Source organism: Dipteris shenzhenensis, chromosome 19 (assembly GCF_047967505.1).
Source record: "Dipteris shenzhenensis isolate YYH24624 ecotype China chromosome 19, Dip_SZ_1.0, whole genome shotgun sequence".
NCBI classification, from domain to species: Eukaryota; Viridiplantae; Streptophyta; class Polypodiopsida; order Gleicheniales; family Dipteridaceae; genus Dipteris; species Dipteris shenzhenensis.
The window spans coordinates 15,132,439-15,147,704 of record NC_141614.1 but is presented as its reverse complement, the minus strand read 5'-3'; the positions used below and the strand labels follow the sequence as shown (position 1 = coordinate 15,147,704).

General features: G+C 40.4%; 1 protein-coding gene across 2 annotated transcripts; it reads right to left on the bottom strand.

Annotated features, from left to right (window-relative positions):
- Positions 1-7,698: 7,698 nt before the first annotated feature.
- On the bottom strand, positions 7,699-11,875 carry LOC147890140 (uncharacterized). 2 transcript variants are annotated; one of them, XR_015542792.1, is made up of 2 exons: positions 11,691-11,875; positions 7,699-8,122 (listed from the first exon to the last, which is right to left on the bottom strand). XR_015542792.1 is itself a non-coding variant. In XM_087390996.1 (2 exons), exons 1-2 carry the CDS (start codon positions 10,158-10,160, stop codon positions 7,857-7,859), a joined length of 462 nt encoding a protein of 153 aa, XP_087247122.1. In that variant the 5' UTR covers positions 10,161-10,525; the 3' UTR covers positions 7,699-7,856. The 2 variants fall into 2 exon arrangements, 1 of the variants encoding a protein (XP_087247122.1); XM_087390996.1 differs by lacking the exon at positions 11,691-11,875 and adding an exon at positions 9,965-10,525.
- Positions 11,876-15,266: the final 3,391 nt, after the last annotated feature.

Here is a 15,266-nt window from a genome sequence, read left to right as displayed (position 1 = left end):
ATGTGAGAGGCTTGAAAGAATGTATGATTGGAAGAGCTTCATTCTACCTTTCATACAAACGTGTGGTGATGCACTGACAGGTCATACCAATCCACACTACTTTCGTTTTTTTTTTAAAGATGAAAAACTCGTAATGCAATGGCAATAGTATTCTCATGATACAAAATGGGAACTTGAAGAACCTTATAGTCTCTTAACTTCAATTCCGAGCAAGGAAAGGTATCCAACATGGGCTCCTATACAAGAATTCAATGAGAGGTCTAACTATGAAATAGAAGGATTAAAAGCATTTATTACATACAAAGAGGAAATGCTCCGGAGATATCCTGATTCGAAGCCTACTTGGAGAGAACACACTACCACTATAATTAACAAGACACGAAATTTAATAAAGGACCTTGAGAGAATGCGAGGCTCAAAGGATGTCAAGGAAGAATGCAATATGTTTTGGCCAAATGTTCATAACGATTTGCGCCCAGCTCCAGTCTTTGAAAATGAATTTATATCATTACTCCCACGTCCATATTGTGGACCGAAGAAGAGAGAGTTTATGTGACAAGTAGATATAGAGGTCGATTGTTTTGTTGTGGTTCGGCCATCGGATGATGAATATGAGAATGTGAAGTTTTGGGTTGCAAAAGTAGTTGATGTGCAAAGAGATGACCAAGGGAGAGCTATAACATTTACAGCGGTATGGTATGAGCCAAAGGGCAGGAAGGAGAATATGGATAACAACACATTGTATACTAATTGTATAATGAAGGAGTGGGTCCCAAATGATGAAGCGGTCTCTCAAGTTTCGACGGAGACAATCATAGTGTCTTGGCATTCAAGGGCAAAGAAATCAAAGAAGCGCATGGGATATGAGGTAGAAGGAAAAATAAAAATACCACAGCAAACTATTTTGCATATACACGAATTTTTAAGGATGCTCGCCATGGAGGAAGTAGAAGGAGACAGCACAAATGAAGAATGTCCATGATTAAAGCTTTATATTGAAGTCCATTGAAGGATTTTATTTGGATACTAGGCAAGAAGCCAATCCAAGACAATTATAATCAAAGTCATCACCTCCTATGTCAAATGAGAGTCACAATATGCACTGGATGTCACCCAAGGGTCAAGGCTTGCCAAAACAATAGGGAGTTAATGCAGATGGCACCTAGCAAGGGACTATCACATTGAGCAATAAGACAATGGGGAGTCAATGCACCCAAGGGGCAAGGCTTGGCAAGATAACTTGTGGGAGTTAATGCAGATGGCACCTGTATTTTGCACTGGATGTCACCCAAGGGTCAAGGCTTGGCAAGACAATAGGGAGTTAATGCAGATGGCACCTGGCAAGGGACTATCGCATTGAGCAATAAGACAATGGGGAGTCAATGCACCCAAGGGGCAAGGCTTGGCAAGACAAGTGGGAGTCAAATTATGTAGATGGCACCTGGCAAGGGACTGTCATGACATTGATCAATAAGACAATGGGGAGTCAAATTATGCAGATGGCACAAATTGAGGCTCTTTAAGAGCAACAATTTAAATTGTAAACATATGTTCAATCTATATCATTTTGGATATAAAGACTCTAGCTGAGAGCAACGTCTCTTAATGTAATCATATAATAATAGCTATAATTGCTATTATATCTCTTTGGTTCAATACAAAACTTGGGTCTTATGGCATCATGTCTTTTTTCTATTTATTAAAAGTTTTAAAAATTTTGTGCATATTGCGAGTGACAATGTTATTTTCATGAAATATTTAAGTCTCCTTTCATGGATTTATAAATTTATCACGTCAAGGAAAAACGTCAAGGAAAAATATTAAAAATAATTAAATTAACAAATAACTTAGATATAGCTAGAATTTCTAATATAGGATTATTTCAAATTCTTGCATGTTGGTGCAAAAGTATAGATTGAAAAAACAATATTTTTATGTGAATATGATAGTGCCACAAAGTGAACTTTTGATTTGGGAAGAATATTTTCAGAAAGTAAAATTTTGATTTGGGAAAGATATTTCACAAAGTAAAGTTTTCATTTGGGAAGGATTTTTGGGCTTCGTCCAAAAACAACACAAAAAGTCCAAAATTAATGAAATAGGTGTTAAGATTAGGAGAGAGGAAAGCTAAGGATGTGCAATGCTCAGTTGCTTTTCTTTTTCCTCTTGTTGTTTTTGGGTGACACCTAGAGTGGCTCCCATATGGCTTCTTGTCTCTTCAAAACATTCCCGCAAGAGCCTCTAAATCATCTAAAATCTTGTCCTTGTATAGGATACTTTTTTTTTTCCTCCAAGTAGGAGCCTTGGCCTCCAAATCATCTAAAATATTGTCCTTGCATATAGGATACCCTCTTCTTTTTCCCGAAAAGAGTATCTCATATTTATAATTAGTAAAAAAGTTTCTACAAAATTTAATGCTGATACTTAACTTTGGCTAACACCTTACCGAAAGAAAGAAACCTTTCATCCTTCCTACTAACGACTTCAAGCAGAGCAATCACTTGAGGTCTAATTTCAGCAAACAAACTTCTAATTTCATGCTATTAGTATAGGACCTACGTGTGTGTCCATGTGTGTATGTTAAGGATGTGTATATTTACTCATATGTGTGTAACACATATACATATATATATATATGTTCTCTCTCTCTCTCTCTCTCTCTCTCTCTCTCTCACACACACACACACACACACACACACATGCTTTTTTTTTTTTTGTAAAACTTTATTAACAAGTGGGAAACCTCAAAGAAGTTAAAATCCCACATCAGTTACATCAAACCAAATGCTACCCAAAAAAGAACAGCATTTCCAAAATCCAAGAGCTGAAATGAGATGGGATTTCATGTTGAAGGGGGTGGCTGAAATATCACATCTTCCAATGTGAAGCCCAATTGCTTCAAAAACTAAGTCAAAGGAAGAGTGGTACCATCATCAAAGTAAAGCTTTTTTGGTCCCATATGTGCTTTTTTAACATAAGTAGGGACACGAAATTTCTGAAGCAAAGGATCAAAATATTGTTGCAACAAAGAATCCATAATCTCAAGACAAAATGAAGCTTTTTTACCAACCAAAATAGAAGGGGCATGCAGTCGAGAATTTGCAGAAGATTCAAAATCTTGTCTATCCGACTCTGAAGAAGCATGGTCCGACATAACAGACTGCGAGTGCGAATCCAACTGCGAACAAAAATTAAGTTACATAAAGGAGTATTTAAAATAATTTTGTAAAAAATTTATAGATTTGTATAGAAAAAGGGTACACTTTATTAATGGAAAATTAACAGATAAGGGATTTTACAAATAGACCTTGAACGCACGTGATATAGAGGGTTTATACATAGTGACACCCCCAAGACTGACGAGCAAAATGTCCAACCTTACGGCATTTATAACAAGCAGTAGGGAATGAAGAAAACCTCACATGAATACGATAAGGAGAGGGTAGATCTAAATGAAGATCCAAATAAGCTGGCACAGGCTACCACATATCCTAGAGAACACAAACACATATTAATGGGTATAAGGAAGCCCAAGTCCGGGACAAACATAACTCGACCCAATACAGCTGCAATGTCATGTAGAAGTGGGAAGAAATGCAGAGGAAGGGATTTAAAAGTAACCCACACCGGACAGAAAGAGAGATATTCAGTAACTGGATCGAAGAGTGGATCCCAAGGCATGATATGAGCAAAGATACCCTGGGCACAAATTCCACCTTTGCCAAGGAGTGAGGATAAAACATCCGAAGAAGTACACTGTGCATAATAGAACCCTCGACCAAGGAAGACGGATCGAGAAATGGAGTCTGCTTTGCCCGGCACTTCCTTGACTTAAGCCTGAAGCTGATAGTCCTTTAGTATTCTTCCCATAAAGTAAAAACATAGGCCCAAATGATTGAAATCCTGCAAAGATTGAAGAACAGGCCCACGAGGCAGTTCACAAGAAAGGGTAGAAGAGGAAGACGACTATTGTTTCACAAAGGGAGCACAACACACCCAGATGCAGAGAGTCCGAAGGAAAGGAGGAGAAACCAGTACGTGAAAGCTTATCTACAGGCGGGGAAGAAGCAAGATGGCTTTTCCTCTTACGTTGTTGCAGGATGGGCGGGGCAGAGAAGTGGAAAAGGGGGGTGACATGAGACTGAGGTAATCTAGAAGAAGGAGCTTCTGATGCACCCGAATGAAGGAGCGGTGCTGTCCCGATGCTAACAGAAGAAGGGGCGAGATGATCAGAGCCATCGGGCAGGGCAGATACAGACGGAACTGCAAGGTGTTTGAAGACGACGGAATCCTGGTTCGAGATCAATACGCGAAATCGTGATTTGAGAAAGGAACGGAATCTACAGGAGAAGACAAAGTCGAAAAACCCACACACACACACATTTGTGCTCTTCCATGTATAGTTGTAATTTATGTGTGTTGTACATGCATACATATATGTGTGGATTGCCTATGTGCACAAGTGCAATCATTGTCAATTGTTGTTACATAAGTTACACCAATCCTGAGCACATGCTTTGCACTTGAAGTACAGACCCAAGATTCCTATTATGATGCATTTGAAAGCAATTCGATTATGTATTGTTCACTGTATTGTTACCAACACATTAAGGGACATTGAATCATCAAAAAGCTGTAGTAACTCTCATATAAAAGTGTGTGAGATTTTGTTTTCCTCCATAAGTATGTACATTGTAAGCCAAGTAGAAGAGTGTGGAGGAGATCCCAAATCTTTGTAAGGCTTTCCGTAAGTGCTCATGCCTAGGCATGAACGGAGCTTCCCACTTATGTGGTGTTCCTTAGAGCCCGCTTCATGAAAAAACTTATATCTTACAGCAGAAAACCATTGGATAGCATGGTTCAAGCCATGACAAGTTTCGTCGAAAGAGAAACCCTACTATGCTAAAGGAAAAGATATTGTGGAATTTCAGGTTGATAATGCATACCCGAAATCAGGGTATTTGCTTTACTTCATCATGCTATCACATTAAGATTGGAAAAGAAAAACGTGTTGCGAAAGAAACGTCATCGTTGATGAAGCAACATGTGCAACTAATAATCTCTCATGTCCCTTGTAGAGCTCCTATGTCAGAGACTTGATGTTTTGATCCTTATGAAATTACACGGGCTCTTGCTTTTGAACTCATAGATGGGCAGGGCTTCAATTATGCCTGCCATGGCTCCCAGCTTACCTTCCACTTAGATTGCACGGAATCCCATGAGCAAAATCATGCATCAGAGATAAAAGGCATGGCAATGATTGCGGCATAGCTCACGTAGTTGAGCGTCAGAAATGCCAAGCATATAAGTCTACCGTGCTGAACTTGAAAAATTGCTACAGTTTTGAAAGAGTGGGAACTTCCATACCGGGAAAGCTTGTGGATTGGAATCCAACGAATAAGATCAAAAATGTTTTCTAATTGACTATGTCCATGCTAAGGTTGGCGAAAGGTCATGGGGTGGTGCTGCTACCCTTATTGAACTTGGTTGATCATGGAGGGTTGCCGCTAACTGCCTAATGTGCCAAGACACAACTATGTACATATATCACATGAGAGAGGTAGAAAATCTCCCTCGGAGATTCATCGTTGTTTCATCGAGAGGAAGATAATCCTTACATATGTCTGAAGACTTTGAAGGAGAAAGTACATAATTGTTTTATGTCCTCCTTCTTTCATCGATCTCACATTTGCTTCAGAATAGACAAGAATTGATGATTGATTGCTAATAGACAGATTGCCCTTTAGTATCAATAGCCCGAAATGGACTGCTGGATCGCAATGGACGCTTTGGACGAAAAACTCAAAGCATCATGGTTTGAGGAGAGGAATTCTTCGCATAGATGCAGCCGATGGATTTACGTAAAATCTTGCTCAGACTTGGGAGAACCTTTTTGTTGCTAGTCCATTGCACTCATTCAATCTTGTTCTCATATCTGCTAGCGTCATATCAACAATTTGTTCTCAATATCAATAATTTCAACACTTCATCGGCCTTTTTCATTTCGAGGAGCAACTTCTCAGGCTGGTGCTATATATTGATCACCCATCCTTGTATGATCATTCAAACGTGGCATCTCGAGGCACTCTTTCAACAACTGCCGGTCAATAACATGGATCTGACCATGTTCCACCATCCCAGTAGGTCTGTGTGGCTCCCTTGCCACCTGCGCATGCGGAATGGCATGTCTCGTCACCGCTTACATGGCATTGTTGTCCTCTTCGGACGCCCCATCACTTCCTGAGTGGACATGTTGTCCACATCACATGGCCTATTAGTACCTTCGTGGACAAGAAAGCCCTGTCATCCGCCAATTCAGTCTCCACTGCTTTCGGCCCATGCAAGCCTGCGTGGACAAGCGCGCACCCACGTGTCACATGCATGGACATCCTTGGGGGCCGTTGCTATCTCAGGCATCATGCAAATTGTGAGTTCATTTGAGCAGGCTGTGCAAACCCATATTGTCGATTCTATCCATATACTCGCTCCACTCGCTTGTGAGATGCTTGCATGCATTCTAGATCATTGCCCACCATTTAATCTCCTCTACGAACACTCTCACTAAAATGCTTACCATCCTCCACGCTCCCGTGTGGGTTCCATGGAGTACTCGATTGAGCAATCTGATGCATTCAGCGCTTCTCTCCTCATGCAAATGGCGGAGCTTGGGGGATGAGAGTGCACATGTGCAAGAAGTGGAGAAGGCTTCCTCGGACAGGTGCTTCAGTAGAGGGTGAGCATTCTGAAGATGACACAATCGAAGAAGACCTTGTCATTACTCAGCTCGCAAGGACGTTTCCAAGAGAGCTAGTGCGAGTGAAAAGAAATGACGACTTGACATGGAGGACAAAATGATGAGTCTCTATTGTATTTAGGGAGCTTTGTTTTTTATACCACTATTGATTTTTCTCTCTGCAATTAATAGGCAGCCCTTGTGCCTGACTACAGTTCGTTGAGCACATGTATGGGCCTGGTGATCACATGTAGAATGACCTTGCGTGCAGGTGTAGAATGACTGCATGTAGAATGACCTTGCATGCAGGTGCGGAATTGCTTGCTCCGCTTTCAAGGAAAGACAAATAGGTTGTTTTCAAACTCAAGGCCAGAAGGCCGAGGCTGCGTGGGAGAAATCTAGAGACGACAAACCTCCCTTCTTTGCAAGTTCTCTTGCGGGTCAATGCAAACTTGGGTGTAGCCATTTTTGGTGAGGTTCGGGGCATTTTTTGTATATAGGTAAGTGCACATTCCAATCTTCAATATGAGACCAATAAAGTATAGAATTAAGTTTTATAATATGATCATTCAATTGTTATAAGTTCTATGTGGCATGTGAGGCATGTGTTCCAAACAACATATGTTATAACAATCTATGCAAAAAGTTCAAAAATTTATTCTAGACATACATGCAACCAAGTAATCATACTAAATTAGACTAATTGAGCTTCTCCTCAACCAAAGGACACATACAACTGAGAATATCTGGTATGGCTTAAGGGGCCTAGTCCAATGTTGTGCTTAAATTTTGCATACCCATTCGAGGGTACTCTCCACAACTTTTTTTTGGCTTGTTGAAAACCAAAACGGATTGAAAAACTGAAATCCACACCAGTGGGAGTTGGTGATATTTGTATCTTGATTCACCCTAGAATGGCTCTTCAACCAGAGCATATATATTAAATGAAAATGATATTTTTACAAAGTTTATCAACTTGCACTTATAACAAAGCTTCTAAAAGCTTAGATCTGACTAACTTATGACAACATAACATTTTCAGGATACATAAACAGACCCTGCAGACCATAGGACTATAGCCAAGATCACTGTCCAAGCTTAAATCAAAATCAATGTCCAAACTTCAGTTGAAATAGAAGTCACTTTCCAGCATCACAAAGTCCTCATCCTCGTATGTCCTTAGAATCTCCTCCATAAAATTGCAAATCATACTTTTAACGTGACAGGGCAACATATCAATTTCTAATAGTATACCGCAACACTCCTTGATTGCATCAACACCGCCATTGTGCCTACGGATATGGTCCACCCGTGCTTTATTCTGCTCCAAAGACAACCAACCGTCATATGCATCCAACTTGGCGAGCTTTGATTTGCTCTCCATGCTTCCTATTTAAAAAGCAGAGTCAACCCTGTTAGTCGAAGCATCCGTTAGTGCACAAGAAACATGTGAGTACATCACTCTAGCATACCAATCCTCACCACCTTGGCTTGAATTAGTATATGTGAAAAGTAATTGCAGTAAGAAATTCTCAAAGTGGCTCATCAAGTTATGCTGGTCCCCTGCATACAACTGAGCACACCAACTCTCCACAGAGCTCAAACCCCAACATCCCGAAAACACCTATCAGCGCCTTCCAGCTTTTCAACTAAAATAATCTCCCTCCAACCCATATTATCCCCGAAGTTAAAAAGGCCTTTCATGTCTCTCCCAAACTCTTTGGTTTTCTGCAGTTAAGAAAGAGATGATACAAATCCTCAAGAACGCCACAAAAGGGGCACTTCCCTTTCCCCCTCCTAACCTTTTTTACCCTCTCCCCTACCCAAAGCCCTTTATGTAAAATCATGGAGGATAGTTTGTTTATCTTTTGGGACTCTCCCTCCCAAATACAATGGAACCTTTTGCACCACTTTTTACACAATTCCTTCAGCTTCCACCCACTGTTCAAAATTCTGTGTAAATCCAGGATGTTCAAGATTCCTGAACTCTTTGATACAACCCCCTAAAGTGATTGAAGGAGAAAAGGCTTGAATTGTTCATCTTCTGTAAATGCTACTGCTCCCATATCTCCAGCCTTTTGCTCAAGAAGTCAAGTTGGGAATTGGTGAGCCTGTACATTTCCTTGATTTCCATTCTACATTTCCAATTCCTTTTTTTATCATCCCATAGATCCCCCCAACACTTGCAACCTTTCTGTGCTATCCTAAAGGATTTGCTGAAATAATTACTTTGTATCTGATCATTAGGGAAGAAAACCAAGAAAAAAATTGAATCATTCCTTGTTGGACAGATTATCCTCCTACTAAACCCCTTCCAGACAAAGGATCCTTATATACTAGCCATCCCTTCCAAATGCCACTAAACAATGAAGAACCCATCAAAATGAGCTTCGTATGGCTCATCAGAAGCGACATAATTGGAATATCCTGCCAATATCAGAAGCCAGGAGGGTGCAAAAGGGATACATTCCTTAGTAGCAGAGTGGCCCAAGTTTCATCTTGATTCAGGTAAGCCTTCTTACACCACTCGGCAGCAAAGCGATGTGTCAGATCCTATAGATTTGGGATGCCTAGACCCCCTTCTCCTTGGATAGATTCACAACCTTCCAATTGACCTTAGGCACATTCCCTCCCCATAGGAACTTCCTAAACATTGTCTGCACTTTATCGAGGGCAGCTCTAGGAGGGGACCAGTAGGAGACGAAGTAGATCAGTTTCCCAATAATGTACATAGTTCTTTAAAACAAGATCCCTGCCAGGCATATTCAGTTGCATACCCATCCATTTATCCATCTTAACACTGATCTTGCCAATCCCATCTTTGTTCTTCAAAGATTCCAAAGCCCATAGGAATCCCCAACAGTCTAAAAACCTATCCAAATTGGATGACTCTATAGCCTTGATTCTCTAGAAAGGGGATCCTTCTACCTTTAGATTCAAAAAATTGAGTTTTCAAAGGACTCACTACCGATCCTGAGGCTAATGAGAAAGTATCAATCTGTTGTCATAACGTCTGAATACTGTCATCCAAGCTATTGACCACAAAGTTTGTATCATCTGCAAAAAATTCATTAACCAGCTGTCTTCCCCGAATACCTGTCTTTATACCTTTGATACCAGCCCCGTCCACCTCCTCCTGAACCAGCCAACCCAAAGCATTCGCAGTAATGACAAATAAAAGAGGAGAAAGCGGGCATCCTCATCTAATTGAACACGTAAGTGTGATCCTACCTGTTAGCACACCATTGACATTAACTGAAGTTGTTCCCCTTTGAAGAAGCGTTTCCACCATGGTTATAAACCACCCTTCAAAACCTGCATCGTATAAATTTCTCAACAGGAATCCCCATTCAATTCTATCGTAGGCTTTATCAAAGTCTATTTTTAAGAAACATATATCCTGCTCACTTTCTAGAGCATACTCCATCCCCTCCCACAAGGCTATAATTTCCTCCAAGATGTGCCTTCCTTTAATAAAACCCTTCTACTCCTTCCTACATATCATCTATATCTATACTATGTATTATGGAGAGATGGACTGGTGTGCCATCTGGCACAAGAATAGCTCATGGCTTTTGGGCTTCAGTGGGAGCATAGAGGGAGGATATTTTGGGCTTCCGAGGGAGGAATATGAATACTACTTGCATATGGCTTTTGGGCTTCAGTGGGAGCATAAAGGGAGGAATATGAATGGCTTTTGGTCCCAGGGAGGAATCTATCTATATCTATATCTATACTATGTATTACGCAGAGATGGGCTGGTGTGCCATGTGGCACAAGAATGGCGGCACAAGAATACGGAAGGAATATGAATACTACTTGCATATGGCTTTTGGGCTTCAATGGGAGCATAGAGGGAGGAATATGAATGGCTTTTGGTCCCAGGGAGGAATATGAATTGGTCAGCCACTTGCATGCACTAGGATCGTCTCTCCACTTTTCTATAAACATAGATAAATCCCACATCTTCCACCAAACTCGAAGCTGGGCGCAAAGAAAATAGCAACATTCATGCTTCAGGTATTCCTTATTTCGATCCCCTATTCCTGTGTTTTGATGTCACAAAAAACAATCCGATCATCTGCAACTTTTGCCCATGATATTGGGGAAAAATACGAATCAATCTGTGTTTCCATCTGCCACATTCCTTTCCAAGGGCGCACAAGATAGCTCTGCCACATTTTCCCAATATCTACCAATGACAGCAATCTGCAACATGTTTGAACTGCTTTGTAGCTGGTCATTGCATCTTCACTTCTTTCGATTCCCTTGAAACTCGCTCTAAATGTCTCTCAAGCTGCCTTCTCATTCGAGGTGACGAGGCGGACCCTGCAATCACCGCAGAGGTTCAATGTGAGGCAACTCATTTTCTCGAGCCAACTAAGCTGACAATGGGCGAGATTGTGGTGTGTTTCTTGTAAAAAACATAAACCGAAACGTTAGATCCCCATCGTGCAAGCAGTCACGTACTTATAGTTTGTGAATAGCAGGATTTCGACATACTCTTCGTGATGTTCCTGCCTGTTTCTACCACATTCTGATTCGAGAGTACATTAGTTTTGTCTTGCAAGATACAATTCAGCTGATGCAATCGTCTTGCTAAAACTATGTCCAGATATTCCCTCGATATTTCTCAAAGAATCTTTAGTTCATCTTTTCCAATTTCTTCCAAACTGACCGCCAGAAGAAGGATTTTCAGAGAGCTCACATTTTTTTCACAAAGATTTAAGAGTGAGGATAGCTAATACGACTATTGATCTATTGACTTATCGTATGTCTTCATCTCTCCTCTCCCTCACGTGAGCTGCATCTTCAGTTTTGTATCTTGAGGCACTCTATTTTGTAACATTCTCTTTTCTTATTGAGCTAGGTCTCCCAAGGTCTATCTGCCACTGGATCCAACAGTGCTTGATGTACGTCTAGCAATCTTTCAAGAACCATGAAAGATGTTGCAAACCTGGTTTGACAAAATTGATGCAATTGCTTCGACGAGTGTTGTCGAAATATCAGTGATGACTCTTGATAAAATTCACAAGAAAATTGGCATCTTGTAAAACTGTTTGGACAAATGGCTGCTGACCAATATCTTTCAATAACAAGTTCAAAGTGTGCACACCACATGGCCAAAGGATATTTTTCCATGATCATCTCACCAGCAAGTTTATACGGCGATGCATTGTCTGTAACAAGTGCGGTGACATTATCACAGCCACCAACCTTAGCAATTGCTTGCTCATAAAATTTTGAAATGTATGTGGCATTTTTCTCTTTTAGAGAAGTATCAATACTTTCCAAGAATGTCCCCTTTGGCATGATACACATAATATTTATTAACGGTCGTGCCTACAATCTGGTCCACCCATCAAATGCAAGTGTGAAACCATATGTAGGTGTAAAGCCCATAACCTTTTTTTCCACATTCGGACACTGCTGTTTTCAACTTATCCAAATATGCTACTCTCATTTTATTGTATTCAAGGAGAACAAACCCCGGTCTAGCACAAGACTTCAACCCCATCAAGTGTCGGCACCCTGGATAGTGTCCACTAATATAACAAGGTCTAAGGCTACTGCCAGCAAAGTAACCAAGTTGGCAGGCACTCAGCCCAGTACTAGTCTGGTGCTTAATCCTAATAACGGGTCCACTACTAGTGCACTATTGATGCTAGAGTCCAATCCTTGCTCTTTTTAGATCATGTCTAGCACGTGTAACTCTCCAACAGGGCCAGGTTTGCTCGTGCCTCATATTCCATTTGTTGAGCCATTGTCTCTTGTCACCGATGTTTGCTAAGCAATTGTCTCTTGCCACCGATGCTTGCCACAACAGTCTTAGATATCCTATGGGCAATTCTTGGCAAGGAAGACTTCAAAGTAACTCCCCCCACTCTGGAGATGGCATTATCGAGTGCCCTGAATGTAGCAACCACCTCCTGGTCTTTGAGCTATCAATGTCTAGCGCATGTCATCCCTTTGGATTATCTCTGGCTGAAGTTTCATTTTATGACCGTGCCATGCATGAGTTCGACTACACAATCAAGGCAAGGGTAGAGTGCTAGTGGGCAACCTACAAGGCAGAGTGCTAGCGGACAACCTACAAGGTAGAGTGACAAGCCCTTATGGTACAAGTACATGAACTTCTTTGACCTACTGCTCTGACCTTGCAAGATTATTTTGTTGAGCTTCTCCGATTGCTCGAGTGGCTCTTGATAGTCCTTGTATGCCAATCTCCTGCCACTTAGCATACCAAGGCTTCTTCAATTGGCAGACGTTCTAGAGAGATTTGGCATTTCTTCAGCATTTCTGAATGTTTCATCCCTCATCACATTGAAAGGTATACCATTCGTCACAAATGCCTTAGTCCATCGTAAGTGATCTTCATACACTTGTTGTCTGACAAAGCCATCTTCCACACTAGATTGTCTGGCTTTTCTTTGTCTACCGCTCTGTTGACTAGCATTTTCCTGATGCGTTGCTTCTTGCACATGCACATCATTGTCATCAATGGGCATTTGTGTCGACACAGAGGCAACAATGTCTTCTAGGTCATTAGTAACTTCATTAATGCCATCTTCAATGCTGCGCCATCTTACCACGCTAGCACTTGACAATCTCTTTACTTTTCTTACCATCTTCAGTGCTGCGCCATCTTACCACGCTATCACTTGACGATCTCTTAACCTTTCTTAAATACGACTCACAATAAGGAAACACCTCAGGTGGGGGATGTGGACAAGCGTCCACATCTATGCCGACACCCATAAAGTGTTGCTTTATGTGAGTCGCTCCACTAATAAACGAGTGTACACAGTATTTACATTGTAAAGCAGAAACACATGCAATGACTTTTCATATTTCATGCACAAACTCCCAAACCTTCCGGCGTTCCATGATGCTCTACCTATAAGAATGTCGCTCCACCAGTAAACGAGTGTCAATAGTATTTACATTGTAAAGTAGAAACACATGCAGTGACTTTTCATATTTCATGCACAAACTCCCAGACCTTTTGACGTCCCATGATGATCTACCTATAAGAATGAAAAAATTTCCAATCATGGTCTATTAAAAAACACATAATAAAATTATGTACTGAAAAATGATTCATCATAAAATATTCTACTCATTTCTTGAACTCAAAACATTGAGCAACCGAACGTAAAATGTTATGCATCAATTTCTTTATTCATGATAACATTGAACAACCAGACATAAAATGTTATGCATCAATTTCTTTATTCATGATAACATTGAACAACCAGACATAAAATGTTATCCATCAATTTATTTAACAAAAGCGTTAACCCGTTTTAAAGTACAATATGGAGACAATATGTTGATACAATAACAAATGAATGAACCTTAAAACCCACACGTCACCCTTAGCAGGATAGATCCACATCACACAATATGTCCTTGTTTAATTATCTCATTAGTTGTTGTCTCGATCATGTGAATTCTTGCTTGAAGGATTTATCCCAGTAGGGGTGATGTGTAGGCCTTAAATTGGCCATCCTACACGCCTTTAATCACATTGAATTGAAAGAATAAACTTTATTCATTCAAAGACAAGTGAAAAAACTCTAAACATCCATTCACATGCAATTGGAGAAAAAAATCATGCAATTGCAACAAACTCGCATAAGCATCCTTTCCAAATTCTCCTCGGATAACATTACATGTCTCTTTGGTTGGAATTGATGCCATGATTCTTCGCCTCTTCACACTCACATACTTTCTTTTTGTAAATAGTGTCTTGCGTTTTCTAGTTGTAGTGAAAAAATGTAAATTCTATAATGTTCGTTCACATACAATTGAAAGAATAATATATTCATTCAAGAGTAAGTGTAAGAACCCCTAAGTCTAGAACTACCATTCAAATGCAATTGAAAGAATATAAATTATTCAATCAAAAGCAAGTGACAAAACCCACAAGTGAAAAATGTACATTCTATAGTGTTCATTTACATACAATTGAAAGAATAATATATTCATTTAAGAGTAAGTGTAAGAACCCTTATGTCTAGATGTTCCATTCACATGCAATCTGGGCTTTGAGAATTTATAGATTTTTTTATTTGTACTAATTATTGTATTCATACGAATAAGTTTATTCGTACAAAGTGCTGACGTGTCGAATTTGTAAAAAAACATGATGTGGCAACGAATTGTAATTGTTTTTTTTGGGCTGAACATATTATTCGCCCGTATTCATTGAATTAATTGAATTTCCAATTTGAATTATTCCGCGTAGCCAACAACCTGAGAGGACCCCAGTGGTCCCATCTCCCCTCACTGCATCCATTTTTGGCCCAGTTTCCAGTATGCTTGGGATAAGGTCAAGAAGATCTTAACCCGGGGCCATAGCCACACCCTCGGACATCATGAATACATTTGCCCCGATGTTGGCTCTTTCCTACGGCTTTCGTAGGAAGAGCAGGGTATTCTCAATATGCAGGGTTCCGAGGCTTTTTGTCACCTACAGATATATGGGGGTTGTCGTTTGTAGTATACGTGTAGCTTAGGACCTCGAGTC